This window comes from Ranitomeya variabilis, chromosome 3 (assembly GCF_051348905.1).
Source record: "Ranitomeya variabilis isolate aRanVar5 chromosome 3, aRanVar5.hap1, whole genome shotgun sequence".
Lineage (NCBI taxonomy): Eukaryota > Metazoa > Chordata > Amphibia > Anura > Dendrobatidae > Ranitomeya > Ranitomeya variabilis.
This window is the reverse complement of record NC_135234.1, coordinates 24,081,946-24,106,883: the sequence shown is the minus strand read 5'-3', so window position 1 is coordinate 24,106,883 and position 24,938 is coordinate 24,081,946. Positions and strand designations below refer to the sequence as shown.

General features: G+C 45.6%; 1 protein-coding gene across 2 annotated transcripts in view; it reads right to left on the bottom strand.

The window, feature by feature from the left end:
- The window catches only part of LOC143817903 (cell surface glycoprotein CD200 receptor 5-like), a 42,561-nt gene that overhangs the window by 4,404 nt on the left and 13,219 nt on the right, over positions 1 to 24,938 (bottom strand). For both annotated transcript variants that reach the window (XM_077299371.1, XM_077299372.1), the window contains exon 3: positions 7,543 to 7,800. In XM_077299371.1, coding sequence (XP_077155486.1) covers positions 7,543 to 7,800 — 258 coding nt within the window. The remainder of the gene's footprint in view (positions 1 to 7,542; positions 7,801 to 24,938) is intronic.

Below are 24,938 nucleotides of genomic sequence, written 5' to 3'. Positions count from 1 at the left end.
CATGGTTGTTGCCTGTGATAAGATTTTCAGTTCTGTATAAGAGAGACTAGGACCTTGAGTGAATTGACTCAGCCTAGGGGGGGCCCGGTAAAACTTGGAGTGAGATGAGTCAGTTCGGCGCCTAATAAATTGTGTAGCGGCTCATTAAAACTTGGAGTGAGATGACTCAGTTCGAGCCAAATAAATAAATTTATAGTTTTTGCCTCGTGACATCGAGTGAATTGACTCTGCACGGAGACTGGTAAGTTAGGGAGCAATTTGATTAAGTAGGGAATAATTGGTTTGTAAAGTACGGAACACGGAAGTCAGACAGGGACCACATGACAATAAGGAATAGGAACTGAGTACTGCAGACTCAGTTCCCTTTAGAATCTCAGGTTTGAGTCATCTCCCCCGTCTTATTGTTTGTTTCGTGTTTGTTATCTTGATAGAGAGATATACTGTATATACTGTATATCTATAGAAAGATGGAGAAATTAATGCAGTTCTGCTGTATTGGCACTAAGCCAAATTCTGATGGCAAGTTAGACTTGTGCACATTAGTAGCGACTCGTGAAGGGAAGAGTCATGTTAAACAATGTAAAAAGCTTATGAAGTTGTGTGGAATGCCAGAAGGGGGAAGGTTGCAGCCCCTGGAGTGGAAGCTTGTCTTGAAAGAAAGAAAAGGTATCCTAGAAGATAATGGATTGTTGTCTACTGCTAGGGCGTGGGAAAGAGTCTCTGAAAGTTTGTATAAAGAAAATTGGGTAGAGGAGGAAAGGAATAAAAAGGGTAGAGTTTTGACTTATGTGTATTACAAAAATATATCCTGTGAGCGGCCACCACCGTATAATGGTGGCCCAGAGCCATGTGCTAAATGTAATAGCAGCCATTTTGTTGATGGCAAATGTGCTAATGGTAACGGCAGTCATTTTGTGGATGGCAAATGTGTTAATTCTAACAGCAGCCATTTTGTGGATGGCAAATGTAATTCTGGCAGCAGCCATTTTGTGGATGGCAAATGTGTTAATGCTAACGGCAGCCATTTTGTGGATGGCAAAAGTGTTGATGCTGGCAGCAGCCATTTTGTGGATGGCAAATGTGTTAATGCTGATGGCAGCCATTTTTGTGGATGGCAAATGTGTTAATGCTGGCAGCAGCCATTTTGTGGATGGCAAATGTGTTAATGCTGGCAGCAGCCATTTTGTGGATGGCAAAAGTGTTAATTCTAATGGCAGCCATTTTGTGGATGGCAAATGTGTTAATGCTGACAGCAGCCATTTTGTGGATGGCAAATGTGTTAATTCTGGCAGCAGCCATTTTGTGGATGGCAAATGTAATTCTGACAGCAGCCATTTTGTGGATGGCAAATGTAATTCTGACGGCAGCCATTTTGTAGATGGCAAATGTGCTGCTCCTGGTGGTGAACATCTCAGACTAAGGCTACACACCACATCACCAAATCCTTGTTACCCAGTAATGACCACTAACGGACAATACTATATTCCTTCGGAAGTGAACAGGCTTTACCCATGTTTCCTATCTCAGTGGTTTCCAATGAGGCACCGACCCTTTCCCCTATCACTCCTGTCGTGAATCCAGCAATACTCCCACCTGGGTTGTCCCGGCACCGACCCTTTCTACTGTCACTTCCACTGCCAATTTAGCTGCACACCCACGAGATGCTCCAAGCAACAGCCTCTCCTCCCAATGCTTCCACTACAACAGCACTCTCACACAGTCTACCTAACCCTGTACCCGGTACCTCACAGGCTGTCTTGCAGCCAAGCGCACACCTGTATGGGACGGTGGCGACTGTATCAAGGGGGGGCTAAATCTGGGAGGGGGATACCAATAGCACAGGAAGCACAAAGGGGAGGGAATGTTGGCAACCTATTTTTTTTTAAAAAGAACTTCCTGAGGGACCCTTGTTAATGGTGGGAAAGGGTGACATAACAACAATGGAGACAGACGCTATTGTTAATGCTACCAATTCTCGGTTAGAGCACAATGGAGGTGTAGCTAGAGCTATAGTGGAAGCAGGAAGGGCTACTATTCAAGCTGACAGTAATCATTGTTGAGTCACGTGGTCAGATAGCTGTTGGGGACATAGCGGTGACTAAAGCTGGCAATCTCCTATGTAGAATGATCATACACGCTGTGACCCCTACTGTTGACCCTATTCATCCAGACGTTAGTGCTCAACAACTTCGTACAGCAATAACTCGCATTAATGAGGACAGGACTGTTAAAGCTTTTAAGAGTGCCTGTGTCACCTGGATCCCACACCATGATACTGGAGCTGCCTAAATAGAGCACCTCATTCCAGGACTGTTACCTCCTCCTGCTCCTCATACACAAGGGATTACATCTGCACTCCCGGTGCCATCTCTACTCCCGCCTCAGGTGCCACCACCAACTGTGCCAATGCTTATGTCTGAGGAGCCCACCCTCTACATCAAGTTTACACCCCAGCAAGCTGCTATTCTGTTGAACTAAGTTCCAGATTAGGAAAAACAGCTGATGCTTTTCTACAGAAGCATGCTTCAAATCCAAAGTACTTAGCCAGCCAAGTGGCAAGATCTCATTTCCTTGCCAAATCTTAAAGCAGGTGATGCATATTGGCCTGTTATGGATATCGTGTTCAATGATGACTCACTTGCCAGTGACAAGACATGGGACTCTACTGTTGAGTTCTGCCAAGAACCTAAGACATGGGCCTCGGATCAGTTGGCTGACCTATCACTTATTGTCGCCAATGGATTCCAGATGCCTCCAAGCTGATGCAGCCATTGTACGATGACCTCAAGACGTCAGCGTTTCCACTATGTACCAAATCCGTGGAAGCTTTCTACGCTCTTAAACAGGCCACACAGTCTGCACCAGCTCTTGGAATCCCAAATTCTGATATCATCTGAGGACATCCAGTTCTCTTAATGGCTCCACACGACATAATTGCTATTCTTGCAACCTAAACATCTGTTGGTGCAGCGTCATATGAGACTCCAATGTTCTCTCTTGGTTCCGGATAATGTCACTCTTGTCCGCTACACCATCCTCAACCCGTCCACGCTGCTTCCTCTTTCCAGGGGGGATGTGGATGATGATGCTGATGCTCTCGGAGAAGATGCCTCTACACACCCAGAGGATCATGACTGTCTCGAACAAATGCAGGAAGAAGCAGCCTCCAAGAAAAACGTGTCTGAAGACCCACTCCCACATGCTGACCTGACGTTCTTCACTGATGGTTCCAGATTTGCAGATGAAACAGGAAGATTCCATAAGGGATATGCCGTAGTTACACATGACCAGGTCATCTCAGCTGGATCGCTACCACCGCACATGTCTGCACAAGAAGCGGAACTTAAAGCTTTGACGTTGGCTTGTCAGGAAGCGATGGAGAAGGTGGTCAACATCTACACGGATTCAAGATACGCTTTCGGAGTGGCTCATGACTTCGGCAGTATCTGGGCAGCCAGAGGATACCTAACGTCCAGTGGAACTCCTGTAAAACATGCTGCTATCATACAAGAACTTGTGGCCGCTCTACACTCACTGGCCACTTTATTAGGTACACCTGTCCAACTTCTTGTTAACACTTAATTTCTAATCAGCCAATCACATGGCGGCAACTCAGTGCATTTAGGCATGTAGACATGGTCAAGACAATCTCCTGCAGTTCAAACCGAGCATCAGTATGGGGAAGAAAGGTGATTTGAGTGCCTTTGAACGTGGCATGGTTGTTGGTGCCAGAAGGGCTGGTCTGAGTATTTCAGAAACTGCTGATCTACTAGGATTTTCACGCACAACCATCTCTAGGGTTTACAGAGAATGGTCCGAAAAAGAAAAAAAATCCAGTGAGCGGCAGTTCTGTGGGCGGAAATGCCTTGTTGATGCCAGAGGTCAGAGGAGAATGGGCAGACTGGTTCGAGCTGATAGAAAGGCAACAGTGACTCAAATCGCCACCCGTTACAACCAAGGTAGGCCTAAGAGCATCTCTGAACGCACAGTGCGTCGAACTTTGAGGCAGATGGGCTACAGCAGCAGAAGACCACACCGGGTACCACTCCTTTCAGCTAAGAACAGGAAACTGAGGCTACAATTTGTACAAGCTCATCGAAATTGGACAGTAGAAGATTGGAAAAACGTTGCTTGGTCTGATGAGTCTCGATTTCTGCTGCGACATTCGGATGGTAGGGTCAGAATTTGGCGTAAACAACATGAAAGCATGGATCCATCCTGCCTTGTATGGAGCATCTTTGGGATGTGCAGCCGACAAATCTGCGGCAACTGTGTGATGCCATCATGTCAATATGGACCAAAATCTCTGAGGAATGCTTCCAGCACCTTGTTGAATCTATGCCACGAAGAATTGAGGCAGTTCTGAAGGCAAAAGGGGGTCCAACCCGTTACTAGCATGGTGTACCTAATAAAGTGGCCGGTGAGTATAGATCTACCTTTGGAAGTTGCAGTGATCAAGATCAAAGCTCACGGGAGATTGGATTCTCCAGAAGCAAGGGGGAACTTCTTTGCTGACAAAACAGCAAAGACCTATGCTGTGGATCCATTTGGGAAAGAGAAAGCAGTGGTGTACATGTCACAAGACAATGAAGAAGGGACTAAAGGCTCTGTTATGAGGATCATCCATCTACATCAAAACAAGACATCAGATGATAAAGAGAAGTCATGGCAAGAAGGAGGAGCTAAAAAGGATGAAGATGGAGTCTGGAGGATGAACAAAAAGGTCTGTCTACCCTGTAATCTGTACCCCTCGGTGACAGAATGGGCACACAGGATCACCCACAGAGGCAAGAATCGGATGAATGACCTGATTTGGGAGTCTTATATGGCACCTGGGATCTCTACTGTCACCCAAAAATATTTCAAGTCCTGCCTTGTGTGTGCAGCATGCAATCCAGCACCACCTCAGAAAGTTACTCAGAAACATTTGGCTAAACCAATCTATCCCTTTCAGAGAATTCAGATAGATCACATTCAAATGACAAAAGTAGGGAAGTACGAGTATGTACTGGTAGTGACTGACATGTTCTCAGGATGGCCCGAAGCCTATCCAGTAACCAACATGACTGCCAGAGTGACTGTTAAGAGCCTGATGACTGAAGTAGTATGCGGATATGGGGTCCCAGAGGTAATTGAGAGTGACCAAAGACCTGCGTTCACTGCAGCACTGACGAAGGAACTATGGACATTGGTGGGAGCTGATTTGGGTTTACATACTCCATATCACCCACAGAGCAGTGGGAAAGTAGAAACACTGAATGGCACCTTCAAAAATAAAATATTTAAAGCCAGTCAGGAGGTCAGACTTGGACAGACATTTTGCCCGTTGCCTTATACTCAGTCAGAAACACTCCAAGGGGTCCCACTAAACTCACACCATACGAGATTCTTTTTGGGGGGCCTCCAAGGTTGGGTCAATATTTTCCACAACAGCTAGCCTTAGGAAGTGATACTCTTGTAAATTATGTAATTGCCCTTACGAAAGAACTGTCAGTAACACATGTACAAGTTTTATCATCCATTCCAGGTCCAGATTCCACTGAAGGTACCCATACTTTCCAACCTGGTGACTACGTGCTGGTAAAGAAGTTCATCAGAAAGACATCCCTGGAGTCGAGATTTGAGGGTGCCTACTAAGTGCTCCTGACTACTCCTACTTCGGTCAGGGTTGCTGAGCGCCTCCTGGATCCATCTCTCACATTATAAACTTGCTAGACAGTTAGGGACAGAGTAGGATCTGACCTGCTTGTCAAAGTCCAGCTACAAATGGAGGTTTTCCACAAGGGAAAACTTGTCTCAAACTGGTGAAAACTCCAATTCCCCCTCTCCCGGGCGAGACGGTCAGATCTAGGATGTGTACATCAGGGTTAGTCACGTGTATTTTATGTAACCATGGAGATGGGAGATTGGAGAGTAATAGATCCAGCAGGTAGGAAAGTCCCGAGGACACTGGTAACGCGCACACATTCTCTGGTGTCTATAGCATCTGAATTGTCATGAAGCCTCTGATGTCACAGTGACACTTAACACTGGTGGGTTAGGGAACCACGGTGGGATCAAGATAAAAAAAAAAGGGTTAATAAAGTATTTAGGGGGGACTGTTGAGGAGAGCCATAAGATCAAATACTTAATTAACCTCAAGACCCATAACATGTACTGTTTAACCTTACATAAGTTTCCTCAGATCAAAGTGAGACCCTATAGATGGCTGCCATTTCCTGTATCAGCATGCCATGTGATGGTATCCAAGATGATCAAGGAGAGCCTAAAGATGGCTGCCATTTCCTGTATCAGCAGACCATGTGCTAGTATCCAAGATGACGCCCACCCTGATGACCTCATGGATCCACCCACAGTGACGCCCACCCTGATGACCTCATGGACCAACCCACCCTGATGACCTCATGGATCCGCCCATGAACTTGCTCATTGCCCAACCCACTAACCAATGAAATACATCCGATCACTCCCATTTTAGGGCTAACCGAGCCCCCTTACAGGAAATATATAAGCTTGTGTTTTAAGCCAAATAAAGTCCTTCTAGGAGCTGAGCCACAGATTGATCAAGGAGAGTTTACATCCAACTGTGTGGTGTATTTCTTTTGGTGCGCTCCTGATCAATATCCATTAGGCCAGGAGTAGGCAACTAGAGAATTGAACATTTTATTAATTGTTCAACCCAACACCGGTAGTCTGTAGGCAGAAGTAACATGTCGGAGTGTTGGAGAGCTATGTGGTGTGACCCCTACAGCTACCAGTTTCCTAGAATTTCTTTACCTAAGTGGTAAAGTATTGATGCAGAATTAGGCCAGAATGGGGTGAGCTGACAGAAAGTATGCATGAACGAAAGTGCCAGGGAAGCCATGATGACCCACCGAGGCACAAAGTAATTCCCATACTGGTGATTGGTGCGATCCGTGAGTGTCATGCTGGCGGGAAATGCTGTGGCAGGTTGGTATATACTAGCATTAGAGACATACAGTATCCTAGCCGTATACAGGCAATGAGTACCCTGAGACACTCCATTCAACATTACTCACATTAGGGACACAACTCTCAAAAAAAACAACTTTTATGATGACTTCATTAACTGTCAATTTTGGCATAGATGTATACATAGGAACGTGCGTATGAAGCCATGGTCAAAATGTTAAATTTTTGTCTAATTAAAAAATGTAAAATAAAAAAATGGAGCATTGTCTAAATGTGCGGACATTTGTGACTTGTTGCTATTTTACACTCCTCTGTTTTTTGGAAGAAGGTGGTAAATGGCATGATTAGTGGTGCAAATCATGTTTAAGTCAGATTTATGAATTACAACTTTGGCGGCGGTGTAAAAAGTGTCAAAAAAAAAAGAAGCTTCTGGGGGTGGTGTAAAACATGTAAAATAGAGGAAGAGACAGAAGAATTAAATCTAAAGATACACCAAATTTATCAATCGACATGAGACATCTTGAATTATGGAAATTAAGCTACAAGAAAAAATGACTTAAGAAGTTTTGAAGCTGAGGTTCATAATATTCCACACACACATATACTTACCAAAGCTCAGTGCAATGTCTTCCTGCCATGGATTTACAAACGTTGGATGAGACACAACACAAGTCACCGACGTCCCATTTATTCCACTTTTCCTGAATGTGCTGACCACAGACCACGTCCCGTCCAGATCTTCTAGTTTTGTAGTCACTATATAATCTGAATTTGGGATCCAGGAGATTTCTGCAGGTGGATTCCCACCGATGGCTCCACACTCAGGAGATCCATCACTGTTTAGTTTTAAGAATGTAGACGGCTGAGCTGAAAATGAATGAAATTATTTTGTATGAAGCTATAACACACCATGGCTGTACATCACTTGTAAGCAGTGAGTTATTATATATAAAATTACAAGAGTAGTCTCACCAGATCTGTCACAATTTCATCCTTGTGAATAATTTTTGTTCATGAGTTGACGGCGCAGCTCACACATAAGGGGGCAGAGAGGGGTGCGGACAAAGAATAAGAAATTCCTCCATGACTAAATTATGATCCTATATCCACCCCTGCACAGAATCTTCTACATGAAAGATTTTATAAACTTATATGAACTAGAATATGATAAATGGGTATTGGAAGCCGACAATAATGTGTAGCCTTTTATTATGGTTTAAAGCCATTTATATTTCAGAAAAAAATTACAGTACTTAAAAGTAAAATACATATAAAAAACCCAGAAAATATAAATATTGTTTACAGAAAAGATAAAAGGGAATTTTGATGGTCCTGAACTACAATTAATATTATATGCAACATATTTGATCAGTGGCGTAATTTGAAGCTCATGGGCCCCAATTCAAAAGCTCAAATGGGGCCCCCAATTATGGTAAATCTTTAATAGTATTGGTCTTTTCATATAGGCCAAAGTGAGATTAAGTTCTGCGGCACTAAATGACAAGGTGGGATATGGCATGCTGAATCATGTTTAGGAACTGAAAGAAAATTATTTTGAAAGGTCTACTTATGCATGGAGCACAATAGAAGCAGTGCACAACACACTTGTATGACATGTGCCCTGCTGTCTTTGTCTGTGGACCTCACTAATGGCACAAGAAAAAAAAATCTGCTGGAAGGTCGATTTTACAGCTACACAGGACACTAGCTATCTAAACTATCTGACTTAGAAACAACTGCCTAGCTAACTAGCTAAAATATATCGGCACCCAGGACCAGCATCGGGAGTAGTCTCTCTGCTCTGTTATGCTGACCAAATGGTTCTAAAACAAGATGTCTGCTCTTTATATCGAGAGGTACATGTGATTTCAGCAAGTCATGGTGTTAGGACATTGTAGGTGTTTCCTGCGCCCTGATTGGCTAGCTGCAATGTGCACACATAAAATTATAAAACATTTTTTTACTAGCTCTCCCCACCCCTTCCTCCCATCAAACACGTGCCCCACGCTCATCATACAACACCACTATCCTAGCCAAAGTGCTAAAAATACTTTAGTGGCAATGCAAATATTTTACCGTACTTTTACCAAATGTTACCCATGTTTCCAGATTTTATAAAAATTTGCTCGTGTTTCCAATCACGAATCCGAACGTGTCATATTCGTGTCGGATTTTTGTTTGGTGATCGTTTTCCAAACATACTCGCTCATCTGTAATCCAGAGAAGCCAGCACCTGAGATGTCCAGTGGTCATCCTGGAAGGAGGGGAGTACTGTCAGGATTCAAAACCAGGGGCTCTTGGGCACCAGGTGTCATCTCTTCCCTCTGAGCTATTCAGTTTGGTGGACATTTGCTTCCTAACCCAGATACAAGTACCTGTATTGTTTCTGATTGTCTCCACCTTGGGTTCCTGATTGACTCCACCCTGATTGAACACCCTACTTAAACCTGGTATTGTACTTACTGCCTTGGAAGATTATTCAGCTACCAGCCACCAGAGTCACCAAGTGCGTAGGCAGTAAGTTGTAACGGCCCTGCCCTTGTTTGGTCATCTAGGTGTCAGTGGTGAAATGCACCCTGGCAGACATACATTTTTTCAGGGAATGGGTGATGTTCTCTGCAACATGCTGATGTAGTGCAGCTACGGTTTTCTTAAAGAAATAATGGCGACTGGGCAACTGGTACTGGGGGACTGCAACGGACATCAACACTCTGAAACCGTCTGTATCCAACAGGCAGAAAGGCAGCAATTCCATGGCCAACAGACTGGAGATGGTCACGCCTCCTGAGGAAGCGGCAGTACACAAACGCGAAACGCGCGTCGGGGTTCGGACCTGGTGCCTGACAGGACATTGTGTGACCCATGGGTAACTAACAATTTATCTACTTATTGTATCTTCACATGTTGCGTTTGGCTTATTTGTGATGTGTAGCGATTTTACTAGTACGGCCAGTGCCACTGTGTAAATGCTATATTTGTTGCTATTGCTATACATCAGCTATACAAACAGCTATGTGTTGTTAACCAATACCTTCTTTATGACGGCTGATTTACTTTTGTCCTGTCATGTTGCACCTGGGTCTATGGGTGTATCTTCGGATGTAGTCACTATTTTTATTCATTGTTTTGTACTATATATCACATGTATGGTTTTTAATTGAAAATTGATTTTTCAATAAATATATTTGGTTATTAATTTGGTAAGCTTTTTGACTCTTGAATCTCCAGAATGGTGTAGACTGGAGATGGTGAAGTTCAAGTGTGGAACCCCAGGAGTTCAGGTATCACAGTGATGCTGCCCTCCTCTCGGGGAGGGTAGTGCCATGCCTGGAGACAGGAGGGATCACCTTTGGCAGGTAATCTTGCATTCAATGCTACCCCAAGCCCTAGCGGGCGACTCACAAGCTCTTGGCTTTGCTATGTACAGGAGGAAACAAACTTTTATGTGACCACAACTGTGGGACCGAGGGTTGGCTGCTGTGCTGAGAAAGCGTGGAGTATGGAGTACAGGACAAACTGCTGGAATGTAAGTGAGGTGAAGGCTGAGATGTTATGGTGGATTGAGAAAGATGTGTCCATTACAGTAAATGGCTGCCCACTCTCCCCAGTCCCACAAGCTCGCTGCCTCGGGGTTATCCTTGACGCTGATCTCTCCTTCAAACCACATATCCAAGCCCTTTCCACTTCCTGCCGACTTCAACTCAAAAATATTGCACGAATCCGTTCATTCCTCAACCAAGAATCTGCAAAAACCCTAGTCCATGCCCTCATCATCTCTCGCCTTGACTACTGCAACCTCCTGCTCTGTGGCCTCCCCTCAAACACTCTCGCACCCCTCCAATCTATTCTAAACTCTGCTGCCCGACTAATCCACCTGTCCCCCCGCTATTCTCCGGCCTCTCCCCTCTGTCAATCCCTTCACTGGCTCCCCATTGCCCAGAGACTCCAGTACAAAACCCTAACCATGACGTACAAAGCCATCCACAACCTGTCTCCTCCTTACATCTGTGACCTCATCACCCGGTACTTTCCTACACGCAACCTCCGATCCTCACAAGATCTCCTTCTCTACTCCCCTCTTATCTCCTCTTCCCACAATCGTTTCCAAGATTTCTCTCGCGTATCACCCCTACTCTGGAACCCTCTACCACAACACATCAGACTCTCGCCCACCATCGAAACCTTCAAAAAGAATCTGAAGACCCACCTCTTCCGACAAGCCTACAACCTGCAGTAACCACCGATCGACCAAACCGCTGCATGACCAGCTCTACCCTCACCTACTGTATCCTCACCCATCCCTTGTAGATTGTGAGCCCTCGCGGGCAGGGTCCTCTCTCCTACTGTACCAGTTATGACTTGTATTGTTCAAGATTATTGTACTTGTTTTTATTATGTATACCCCTCCTCACATGTAAAGCGCCATGGAATAAATGGCGCTATAACAATAAATAATAATAATAATAATAATAATAATGTGTTGAGCTAGGTGACACAAAAGCAGCAGTCATGTCTACTTCTGTAACAGCTGATGGGCTCCCACTCAATCCCGACTTTAGGGGATAAGCAAGTGGATTTTCTGTGGCCGGAAACCTGTGTGAGAAAACTTGGAATGGTGAGGGAGAAAGATGAAGCGACAGATGAGGTTGATGGGACGGCCGGTGGTTGGTGAGGCCCGGTAGTCCGCATTTTAGCACAGTGAGATTACCGTACTAAGGCATGTTGATCGCGCATGTTCCGGTTCATGCATTTCAGTTTGTTTGCACTTTGTGTCAGAAAAGGCTCTATTTTGTTTTGCCATCCGGAGCGGTTTATGAAGTTAAATAAACTTGCCTGGACTATTGCATGGAAACCGCCTCCTGTGCCGACTTCAAGAGCGGCTAAGTGAGTACAAACCTCTCCAGCAGCCTTCCCCTCTTGTACCTCTCTGTTTCATAACAATAGGCACACAGCTGTCAGTCACTCTTCACTAAATAATCACTATTTATTTTCTTTGATAGTGTGCCTGAACAGCACTGTTTTACCTAAGGATTTTTAAGTGGAAATCTGGCCTTTTGATTTGCCACTGAAACACAGTTTTAGAACAATTTGGAGTAGCCACTTTTATGCTGGAAGATGAATTTCACACAGGACAGGATCCTATCTACCTAACTGACAAGTTCACTTTCAGCACTAGCACAGGAGCGACCTCTCTGCACTGTGACACTGAGCATATGACGCCAGTGAGTCGCCCGACTGGGCGGTGGGGTACTCAGTACCGGGTCCGGTCTTAAAGGGGATGTCACGGTGACTGGGCCCTGGGCGCCCAACTGAAGGGGAAAGGTCTTTTAAGGGGAATTGTGGATAAAGTCTATTGTTCGTGACGCCACCTGTGGTGTTCGGCCAGTAGGGACCGACGCTTAAAGGGGTCCTCTGGGGTGATGTTGTTGCAGCAAGATGGTAACGCTTCCCACAGGTGAAGCGGGGTCCCCAGGGCTTCCCAGATGTATGGCACCGATGGTGTAGTGGATGGTATGGCGAATAACGAGGACACAGGTTTTCAGTCTTTACCTGGTTTACTGTAGCTTCAGGCAACCGCAGTCCAGGGCACCGGACAACAGGTACAGGCAGGGTCCGGCCGGCTTAGAAGCGATTCTAGAGTCTCCTTCACCAGGTGGAGATCAAAGCCTTCCTCCAAGTGAGGTGGTGATGTGGTTCCTTATTGCCTGAGGCTTCACATAAGGTCCTCCCAGTTCTTCTCTGTCCCCCATGAAGGTTAGGACACAACCCGTATGACAGGTGAACTGGGCCTTTTAACAGGGTCTCTTGGATGACCCGGGCCTTTAATTATCACTGTGTCTCCTGGGTGTCATGAATCCCAATGGCTAGGGATAGCACAGGACAAGCAAGGTACAAATATATAACGGACGAGCTCTAGGGTGATGGAACCTGGGCTGACCGCTGCCCTACGCCTGACAAACGCAACTAGAGATAGCCAGGGAGCGTGCCTACGTTGGTTCTAGACGCCACGCACCAGCCTAAGAGCTAACTAGTACTGCAGAGAAAATAAAGACCTCACTTGCCTCCAGAGGAACGAACCCCAAATGGTACAGTTGCCCCCCACATGTATTGACGGTGAAATGAGAGGAAGGCACACACATAGAGATGATATATATAGGTTTAGCAAATAGAGGCCCGCTGTAAACTAGAAAGCAGAACGATACAAAAGGGGTCTGAGCGGTCAGCAAAAAACCCTAATCAAAAAACCATCCTGAGATTACAAGAACCCATGTGCCAACTCATGGCACATGGAGAGAACCTCAGTCCACTAGAGCTACCAGCTAGCATAGAGACATAATAAGCAAGCTGGACAAAAAACCAAACAACTGAAAATCAGCACTTAGCTTATCCTGAAAGATCTGGGAGCAGGTAGGCAGGAACAAAACAGAGCACATCTGAATACATTGATAGCCGGCAAGGAAATGACAGAAAGGCCAGGTAAAATAGGAAACACCCAGCCTCTGATGGACAGGTGGAAACCAAAGGCCGCAACCCACCAAAGTCACCCAGTACCAGCAGTAACCACCAGAGGGAGCCCACAAACAGAATCCACAACAGTACCCCCCCCTTGAGGAGGGGTCACCGAACCCTCACGAGAACCCCCACGAGAACCCCCAGGGCGATCAGGGTGAGCTCTATGGAAGGCGCGGACCAAATCAGTCGCATGAACATCGGAGGCGACCACCCAGGAATTATCCTCCTGACCATAACCCTTCCACTTAACCAAATACTGGAGTTTGCGTCTGGAAACACGAGAATCCAAGATCTTCTCAACAACATACTCCAATTCTCCCTCCACCAGCACCGGAGCAGGAGGCTCAACTGAAGGAACAACGGGCACCTCATACCTCCGCAACAACGACCGATGGAACACATTATGAATAGCAAACGATGCTGGGAGATCCAAACGAAAAGATACAGGGTTAAGAATCTCCGAGATCCTATAAGGACCGATGAACCGAGGCTTGAACTTAGGAGAAGAGACCTTCATAGGGACAAAACGAGAAGACAACCACACCAAATCCCCAACAAGAAGTCGGGGACCCACGCGGCGACGGCGATTAGCAAACTGCTGAGTCTTCTCCTGAGATAACTTCAAATTGTCCACCACCTGATTCCAAATTTGATGTAGCCTGTCCACCACCACGTCCACTCCAGGACAATCCGAAGACTCCACCTGACCAGAGGAAAAACGAGGATGAAACCCCGAATTACAAAAAAGAGGAGAGACCAACGTGGCAGAACTAGCCCGATTATTAAGAGCAAATTCGGCCAGTGGCAAAAAAGCAACCCAGTCATCTTGGTCAGCAGAAACAAAACACCTCAAATAAGTTTCCAAGGTCTGATTAGTTCGCTCCGTCTGGCCATTCGTCTGAGGATGGAATGCAGACGAGAAAGACAAATCAATGCCCATCTTGGCACAAAATGTCCGCCAAAATCTAGACACAAACTGGGATCCCCTGTCAGAAACGATATTCTCCGGAATCCCATGCAAACGAACCACGTTCTGAAAAAATAAAGGGACCAACTCAGAGGAGGAAGGCAACTTAGGCAAGGGCACCAAATGAACCATAGAAAAGCGGTCACACACAACCCAGATAACGGACATTTTCTGTGAAACCGGGAGATCAGAAATAAAATCCATGGAAATGTGCGTCCAAGGCCTCTTCGGGATGGGCAAGGATAACAACAACCCACTGGCCCGAGAACAGCAAGGCTTAGCTCGAGCACACACTTCACAAGACTGCACAAAGGTACGCACATCCCTAGACAAGGAAGGCCACCAAAAAGACCTGGCCACCAAGTCTCTAGTACCAAATATTCCAGGATGACCAGCCAACACAGAAGAATGGACCTCGGAGATGACTCTACTGGTCCAATCATCCGGAACAAACAGTCTTTCTGGTGGACAACGATCCGGTTTATCCACCTGAAACTCCTGCAATGCACGTCGCAAGTCTGGGGATACGGCGGACAATATTACCCCATCCCTAAGGATACCAGTAGGCCCAGAGTCTCCAGGAGAGTCAGGCACAAAACTCCTGGAAAGAGCATCTGCCTTCACATTCTTTGAACCTGGCAGGTATGAAACCACGAAATTGAAACGAGAAAAAAACAACGACCAACGAGCCTGTCTAGGATTCAAACGCCTGGCAGACTCAAGGTAAATGAGATTCTTGTGATCAGTCAAGACCACCACACGATGTTTAGCACCCTCAAGCCAATGACGCCACTCCTCAAATGCCCACTTCATGGCCAAAAGCTCCCGATTACCCACATCATAATTGCGCTCGGCGGGCGAGAATTTTCTAGAGAAGAATGCACATGGCTTCATCACCGAGCCATCAGAACTTCTCTGTGACAAAACCGCCCCCGCTCCAATCTCAGAAGCATCAACCTCAACCTGAAAAGGAAGTGAAACATCTGGTTGACACAACACAGGAGCAGAAGAAAACCGGCGCTTAAGTTCCTGAAAGGCCCCCACAGCCGCAGGAGACCAATTAGCAACATCAGCACCCTTTTTAGTCAAATCAGTCAAAGGTTTAACAATACTGGAAAAATTTGCAATGAACCGACGATAAAAATTAGCAAACCCCAAGAACTTCTGTAGGCTCTTAACAGATGTAGGTTGTGTCCAGTCACAAATTGCCTGAACCTTGACGGGATCCATCTCAATAGTAGAAGGAGAAAAAATGTACCCCAAAAAAGAAATCTTCTGGACTCCGAAGAGACACTTTGAGCCCTTCACAAACAGAGAATTGGCCCGCAGAACCTGAAACACCTTCCTGACCTGTAGAACATGAGACTCCCAGTCATCAGAAAACACCAAAATATCATCCAAATACACAATCATAAACTTATCCAGATATTCACGGAAAATATTGTGCATAAAGGACTGAAAGACTGACGGAGCATTGGAGAGTCCAAAAGGCATTACCAAATACTCAAAATGGCCCTCAGGCGTATTAAATGCGGTTTTCCACTCATCACCTTGTTTTATCCGCACCAGATTATACGCACCGCGAAGATCTATCTTAGTGAACCACCTAGCCCCCTTAATGCAAGCAAACAAGTCAGTCAATAATGGCAATGGATACTGATATTTGACTGTAATCTTATTCAGAAGGCGATAATCTATACAAGGCCTCAGGGAACCATCTTTTTTTGCCACGAAAAAAAAACCTGCTCCCAGAGGGGACGAAGATGGACGAATATGTCCCTTTTCCAAGGACTCCTTAATATAATTCCGCATAGCAGTATGCTCTGGCACTGACAGATTAAATAAACGACCCTTATGGAACTTACTGCCAGGAATCAATTCTATAGCACAGTCACAATCTCTATGAGGAGGGAGCGAATTGAGCTTAGGCTCCTCAAAAACATCCCTATAGTCAGACAAAAACTCAGGGATCTCAGAAGGAGTAGATGAAGCGATTGAAATCGGAGGTGCATGATCATGAACCCCCTGACATCCCCAGCTTAACACAGACATTGTTTTCCAGTCCAGGACAGGATTATGAGTCTGTAACCATGGCAGCCCCAGCACTAGTACATCATGTAAATTATACTGTACAAGGAAGCGAATCACCTCCTGATGAACGGGAGTCATGCGCATGGTCACTTGTGTCCAATACTGCGGTTTATTCATAGCCAATGGTGTAGAGTCAATTCCCTTCAGAGGAATAGGAACTTCCAGAGGCTCCAGACTAAAACCGCAGCGTTTAGCAAATGACCAATCCATAAGACTCAGGGCAGCGCCCGAATCCACATAGGCATCAACGGAAATGGAAGACAGTGAAAAAATCAGAGTCACAGACAAAATGAACTTAGGCTGCAGAGTACCAATGGCAAAAGATTTATCAAGCTTTTTTGTGCGTTTAGAGCATGCTGATATAACATGAGCTGAATCACCACAATAAAAACACAATCCATTTTTCCGCCTATAATTTTGCCGTTCACTTCTGGACTGAATTCTATCACATTGCATAGTCTCAGGTGCCTGTTCAGAAGACACCGCCAACTGGTGCACGGGTTTGCGCTCCCGCAAACGCCGATCAATCTGTATGGCCATAGCCATAGACTCATTCAGACCTGTAGGCGTAGGGAACCCCACCATAATATCCTTAATGGCCTCAGAAAGACCATTTCTGAAGTTTGCAGCCAGGGCGCACTCATTCCACTGAGTAAGCACCGACAATTTCCGAAATTTTTGACAATATATTTCCGCTTCATCATGCCCCTGAGAGAGGGCTAACAAAGCCTTTTCAGCCTGAATCTCCAGGTTGGGTTCCTCATAGAGCAATCCCAATGCCAGAAAAAACGCATCCACACTGAGCAATGCAGGATCCCCTGGTGCCAATGCAAATGCCCAATTCTGAGGGTCGCCCCGCAGGAAAGATATTACAATCCTGACCTGTTGAGCAGGGTCTCCAGAGGAGCGAGATTTTAAAGAAAGAAACAATTTACAATTGTTCCTGAAATTCAGGAAGGTAGATCTATCTCCAGAGAAGAACTCTGGAATAGGAATTCTAGGTTCAGACATGGGAGTGTGAACAACAAAATCCTGTATGTTTTGAACTTTTGCCGCGAGATTACTCAGGCTGGAAGCCAAACTCTGGACATCCATGTTAAACAGCTAAGATCAGAGCCATTCAAGGGTTAAGAGGAGGTAAGAAGCAGCTAGACAGCAATTAAGGGCTAGGCAGCAAAACTCTGAAGGGAAAAAAAAAAATAAAAATTTCCCTTAAACACTTCTTATTCTCCTGCTTCAGCCCAAACAATTAACACTTTGTGGGCCGGCTATACTGTCATGAATCCCAATGGCTAGGGATAGCACAGGACAAGCAAGGTACAAATATATAACGGACGAGCTCTAGGGTGATGGAACCTGGGCTGACCGCTGCCCTACGCCTGACAAACGCAACTAGAGATAGCCAGGGAGCGTGCCTACATTGGTTCTAGACGCCACGCACCAGCCTAAGAGCTAACTAGTACTGCAGAGAAAATAAAGACCTCACTTGCCTCCAGAGGAACGAACCCCAAAAGGTATAGTTGCCCCCCACATGTATTGACGGTGAAATGAGAGGAAGGCACACACATAGAGATGATATATATAGGTTTAGCAAATAGAGGCCCGCTGTAAACTAGAAAGCAGAACGATACAAAAGGGGTCTGAGCGGTCAGCAAAAAACCCTAATCAAAAAAACATCCTGAGATTACAAGAACCCATGTGCCAACTCATGGCACATGGGGAGAACCTCAGTCCACTAGAGCTACCAGCTAGCATAGAGACATAATAAGCAAGCTGGACAAAAAACCAAACAACTGAAAATCAGCACTTAGCTTATCCTGAAAGATCTGGGAGCAGGTAGGCAGGAACAAAACAGAGCACATCTGAATACATTGATAGCCGGCAAGGAAATGACAGAAAGGCCAGGTAAAATAGGAAACACCCAGCCTCTGATGGACAGGTGGAAACCAAAGGCCGCAACCCACCAAAGTCACCCAGTACCAGCAGTAACCACCAGAGGGAGCCCACAAACAGAATCCACAACACCTGGGTCTAAATGCAGACAGGTGATGTACAATCCAGCTGTCCTACCGGTTTCTGCTATTCCACTATAGAGTTCAGCACGGCCACGGTTTTCCAGCTACCGGAATCTGCACTAGCCAGGGAGGTAGCTGTTATGATCCTAGTGGTAGAGGATCTCAGAAGTTCCAGCTAAGTCCGCAAACACAAAAACCAGCTCATAGGGAGGTGGTAACTTGGCTGACCGCATACCTGATCCTAGCACAACAACTAAAAGCAGCCGGGGAACGTACCTACGTTGGTTCTAGACGTCTCGCACCAGCCGGAGAACTAACTAACCCTTTCAGAGAAAATAAGACCTCATTTGCCTCAAGAGAAAGGACCCCAAAGTTAATATACAAGCCCCCAACAAATAATAACGGTGAGGTAAGAAGAAAAGACAAACGTAAGAATGAACTAGATTTAGCAAAGAGAGGCCCACTAGTTAATAGCAGAAAAAAGGAAGCGGACTTATGCGGTCAGCAAAAACCCTACAAAAATATCCACGCTGAATATCCAAGAACCCCCGCACCGACTAACGGTGTGGGGAGAGAATATCAGCCCCCTTAGAGCTTCCAGCAAAATCAGGAATCACATTTTGTACAAGCTGGAACAAAATAAGAACAAATGCAAATAAACCAAAATAAGAAAGCGGACTTAGCTTATCTTGCAAAAATCAGCGGACCCGGAGTCAGGAGAAAACAGACATAGACTGATTACATCGATTCCAGGCACTAGACTGAGAATCCAGGAAGTCTAAATAGGAACACCCAAGACCTAACGAACCAGGTGGGTACCAACCTGGAGAAAGACAGTCCAAGTGTCATACCGCTAGTGGTCACAAGAGGGAGCCAAGAAATACAGTTCACAACAGTACCCCCCCTTTAAGGAGGGGTCACCGAACCCTCACGAAGACCACCAGGGCAATCAGGATGAGCAGCGTGAAAGGCACGAACCAAATCGGCCGCATGAACATCAGAGGCGACCACCCAGGAATTATCCTCCTGACCATAGCCCTTCCATTTGACCAGATACTGAAGCCTCCGTCTAGAGAGAACGAGAATCCAAGATCTTCTCCACCACGTACTCCAACTCGCCCTCAACCAAGACCGGAGCAGGAGGGTCAACAGCAGGAACCACAGGCACAACGTACCGCCGCAACAAAGACCTATGGAACACATTGTGAATGGCAAACGACACCGGAAGATCCAAACGAAAATACACCGGATTAAGGACTTCCAAAATTTTATAAGGACCAATAAAGCGAGGCTTAAACTTAGGAGAGGAAACCTTCAGAGGGACATACCGAGAAGACAACCAAACCAAATCCCCAACACGAAGTCAGGGACCCACACCGCGGCGGCGGTTGGCAAAACGCTGAGCCTTCTCCTGTGACAACTTCAAGTTGTCCACCACATGATTCCAAATCCGCTGCAACCTATCCACCACAGAATCCACCCCAGGACAGTCAGAAGATTCAACATGACCCGAGGAAAAACGAGGATGAAAACCAGAGTTGCAGAAAAATGGCGAAACCAAAGTAGCGGAACTAGCCCGATTATTGAGGGCAAACTCAGCCAATGGCAAGAAGGTCACCCAATCATCCTGATCCGCAGAAACAAAACATCTCAAATAAGCCTCCAGTGTCTGATTAGTTCGCTCCATTTGGCCATTAGTCTGAGGATGAAAGGCAGATGAAAACGACAAATCAATGCCCATCTTAGCACAAAAAGATCGCCAGAATCTGGACATAAACTGGGATCCTCTGTCAGACACGATATTCTCAGGAATGCCATGCAAACGAACCACATTCTGAAAGAACAAAGGAACCAGATCGGAAGAGGAAGGCAACTTAGGCAAGGGCACCAAATGGACCATCTTGGAAAAGCGATCACACACCACCCAGATGACAGACATTCCCTGAGACACCGGAAGATCTGAAATGAAATCCATGGAAATGTGCGTCCAGGGCCTCTTCGGGACCGGCAAGGGCAAAAGCAACCCACTGGCACGAGAACAGCAAGGCTTAGCCCAAGCACAAATCCCACAGGACTGCACAAAAGAACGCACATCCCACGACAAGGAAGGCCACCAAAAGGACCTAGCTACCAAATCTCTGGTACCAAAAATCCCAGGATGCCCTGCCAACACTGAGGAATGAACCTCGGAGATAACTCTGCTGGTCCATTTATCAGGAACAAACAGTCTATCAGGTGGGCAAGGATCAGGTCTACCAGCCTGAAATCTCTGCAACACACGTCGCAAATCAGGAGAAATGGCCGACAAGATTACTCCCTCTTTAAGAATACCAGCTGGCTCTGAGACTCCCGGAGAGTCAGGCACAAAACTCCTAGAAAGAGCATCAGCCTTCACATTCTTCGAACCAGGCAGGTATGAGACCACAAAGTCAAAACGGGAGAAAAACAATGACCAACGAGCCTGTCTAGGATTCAGGCGCTTAGCAGACTCGAGATACATCAAATTTTTGTGATCAGTCAAGACCACCACACGATGCTTAGCTCCCTCGAGCCAATGACGCCACTCCTCAAATGCCCACTTCATGGCCAACAACTCCCGATTACCAACATCATAGTTCCGCTCCGCAGGCGAAAACTTCCTAGAAAAAAAAGCACAAGGTCTCATCACAGAGCAACCAGAGACTTTCTGCGACAAAACAGCCCCTGCACCGATCTCAGAAGCGTCCACTTCAACCTGAAAGGGAAGTGAGACATCAGGCTGGCACAAAACAGGCGCCGAAGTAAACCGGCGCTTCAGCTCCCAGAAAGCCTCCACGGCTGCCGGAGCCCAATTAGCAACATCAGAACCTTTCTTGGTCATATCCGTCAAAGGTTTAACAACGCTAGAGAAATTAGCAATAAAACGACGGTAGAAATTAGCAAAACCCAAGAACTTCTGAAGACTCTTAACAGACGTGGGTTGAGTCCAATCATGAATAGCTCGGACCTTGACTGGGTCCATCTCCACAATAGAAGGGGAGAAAATGAAACCCAAAAAGGAAACCTTCTGCACTCCAAAGAGACACTTTGAGCCCTTCACAAACAAAGCATTATCACGCAAAACCTGAAACACCATCCTGACCTGTTTTACATGAGAATCCCAATCATCAGAAAAAAACAGAATATCATCCAGATAAACAATCATAAATTTATCTAGATACTTCCGGAAGATGTCATGCATAAAGGACTGAAACACTGAAGGAGCATTAGAGAGCCCAAAAGGCATCACCAAGTACTCAAAATGACCTTCGGGCGTATTAAACGCAGTTTTCCATTCATCTCCCTGCTTAATGCGCACAAGGTTGTACGCACCCCGAAGTTCTATCTTGGTGAACCACTTGGCACCCTTAATCCGAGCAAACAAGTCCGACAATAGTGGCAACGGATACTGAAATTTGACCGTGATTTTATTCAGAAGCCGATAGTCTATACAAGGTCTCAAAGACCAGTCTTTCTTGGCTACAAAAAAGAATCCCGCACCAAGAGGGGAAGAGGATGGACGAATATGTCCCTTTTCCAAAGACTCCTTTATATAAGAACGCATTGCGGCATGCTCAGGTACAGATAGATTAAATAATCGTCCCTTAGGAAATTTACTACCAGGAATCAAATCTATTGCGCAGTCACAGTCCCTATGAGGAGGAAGGGCACTGGACCTGGACTCACTGAACACATCCTGATAGTCCAACAAATACTCTGGAACTTCAGAAGGAGAAGAAGAAGCAATAGACACCGACGGGGAATCACAATGAATTCCCTGACAACCCCAACTTGACACAGACATTGCCTTCCAATCCAAAACTGGATTATGGGTCTGTAACCATGGCAGACCTAAAACGACCAAATCATGCATTTTATGCAGAACAAGAAAACGAATCACCTCCCGATGTTCAGGAGTCATGCACATGGTCACTTGTGTCCAATACTGCGGTTTATTCTCCGCCAATGGCGTAGCATCAATTCCTCTAAGAGGAATAGGATTTTCCCATGACTGGATTAATTGATTAATCTATATGTATTTTTAGAAAAATCAACGTAACGCTAGGATATATCCTGTAAGAGAGCTGAAGTCAGGATACATAAATAACACTCAGCGTCATCATATACCTAGTTACATGTAAAAACGATACATTGCCAGTAGCAGACACATGTAATATAACCAGTGCCACTGGTGGCTATATGCATATAGTAAAAAAAGGAACAATCTCACCCATTCCTAGGTGTAGGCTGAGGAGCGCCGGACAACCTCTGATCCAGGGAAAGTCCGGAGGGAAGGGACGACAATCCCTATATCAGTCCCTATGGGGCTATCAGTACACTATCCCCAGAGCTCCTGCCCTTACAAGGGCAGTCCACAGCTACCCCTGTATAACATGCCCTGCACTCTCCCTATAAATGGTACGTCCCATTTATAGGGAGAGTGCAGGGCATGTTATACAGGGGTAGCTGTGGACTGCCCTTGTAAGGGCAGGAGCTCTGGGGATAGTGTACTGATAGCCCCATAGGGACTGATATAGGGATTGTCGTCCCTTCCCTCCGGACTTTCCCTGGATCAGAGGTTGTCCGGCGCTCCTCAGCCTACACCTAGGAACGGGTGAGATTGTTCCTTTTTTTACTATATGCATATAGCCACCAGTGGCACTGGCTATATTACATGTGTCTGCTACTGGTAATGTATTGTTTTTACATGTAACTAGGTATATGATGACGCTGAGTGCTATTTATGTATCCTGACTTCAGCTCTCTTACAGGATATATCCTAGCGTTACGTTGATTTTTCTAAAAATACATATAGATTAATCAATTAATCCAGTCATGGGATAACTGGTCTTTATGGTCACCATACCATTTGTTAAAGACTCTTGTCCCAATTTTTATTCACTTGGGTGTTTGATTTGGTCTTTTTGTGGCTTCAGTTAATAAAAGTTACGTTTTATTTTTTCCACATCTATTTTTCCACTTTTGCTTTGTTATATATGAATTACAGTGGTCTTGTCTATGTGACTTACAGTCAGCACATAGAGTGTTACTTTTTTTCAGGAATAGGATTTTCTAAAGGCTCCAGAACAAAACCACAGCGCTTGGCAAACGACAAGTCCATAAGGCTCAGGGCAGCACCTGAATCCACAAATGCCATAACAGGGTAGGAAGACAATGAGCAAATTAAAGTCACAGACAAAATAAACTTAGGTTGCAAATTACCAATGGCGACAGGACTAACAACCTTTGCTAGGCGTTTAGAGCATGCTGAGATAACATGTGTAGAATCACCACAGTAAAAACACAACCCATTCTGACGTCTATGATTTTGTCGTTCGGTTCTAGTCTGAATTCTACCACATTGCATTGAGTCAGGTGTCCATTCAGACAACACCGCCAGAGGATTAGCAGATTTGTGCTCCCGCAAACGCCGATCAATCTGAATAGCAAGAGCCATAGAATCATTCAGACTTGTAGGAATGGGAAAGCCCACCATCACATTCTGAATAGCTTCAGAAAGGCCATTTCTGAAATTTGCGGCCAGAGCACACTCATTCCATTGAGTAAGCACGGACCATTTCCGAAATTTTTGGCAATACACCTCAGCTTCATCCTGACCCTGAGAAATAGCCAGCAAGGCTTTTTCTGCCTGAATTTCAAGATTGGGCTCCTCATAAAGCAATCCGAGCGCCAGAAAAAACGCATCAATATTTGCCAATGCCGGATCTCCTGGCGCCAATGAGAAAGCCCAATCCTGAGGGTCGCCACGCAAGAAGGAGATAACAATTTTTACTTGCTGAGCTGAGTCTCCAGACGAACGAGGTCTCAAAGAAAGAAACAATTTACAATTATTCCTAAAATTCCTAAATTTAAATCGATCTCCAGAGAACAGCTCAGGAATAGGTATCTTAGGCTCTGACATAGGACTACTAGTAACAAAATCCTGAATGCCCTGCACTCGTGCAGCAAGCTGATCCACACTAGTAATCAGAGTCTGAACATTCATGTCTGCAGCAGAGCTTCAAGCCACTCAGAGGAAAAAGGGGAAGAAGAAAAAAAAAAAAAACTCAGAACTTCTTTTCTTTTAATCCTGCTTCTGCAATGCATTAAATATTCCCTTTATGGCCTGGAATACTGTTATGATCCTAGTGGATCTCAGAAGTTCCAGCTAAGTCCGCAAACACAAAAACCAGCTCATAGGGAGGTGGTAACTTGGCTGACCGCATACCTGATCCTAGCACAACAACTAAAAGCAGCCGGGGAACGTACCTACGTTGGTTCTAGACGTCTCGCACCAGCCGGAGAACTAACTAACCCTTTCAGAGAAAATAAGACCTCATTTGCCTCAAGAGAAAGGACCCCAAAGTTAATATACAAGCCCCCAACAAATAATAACGGTG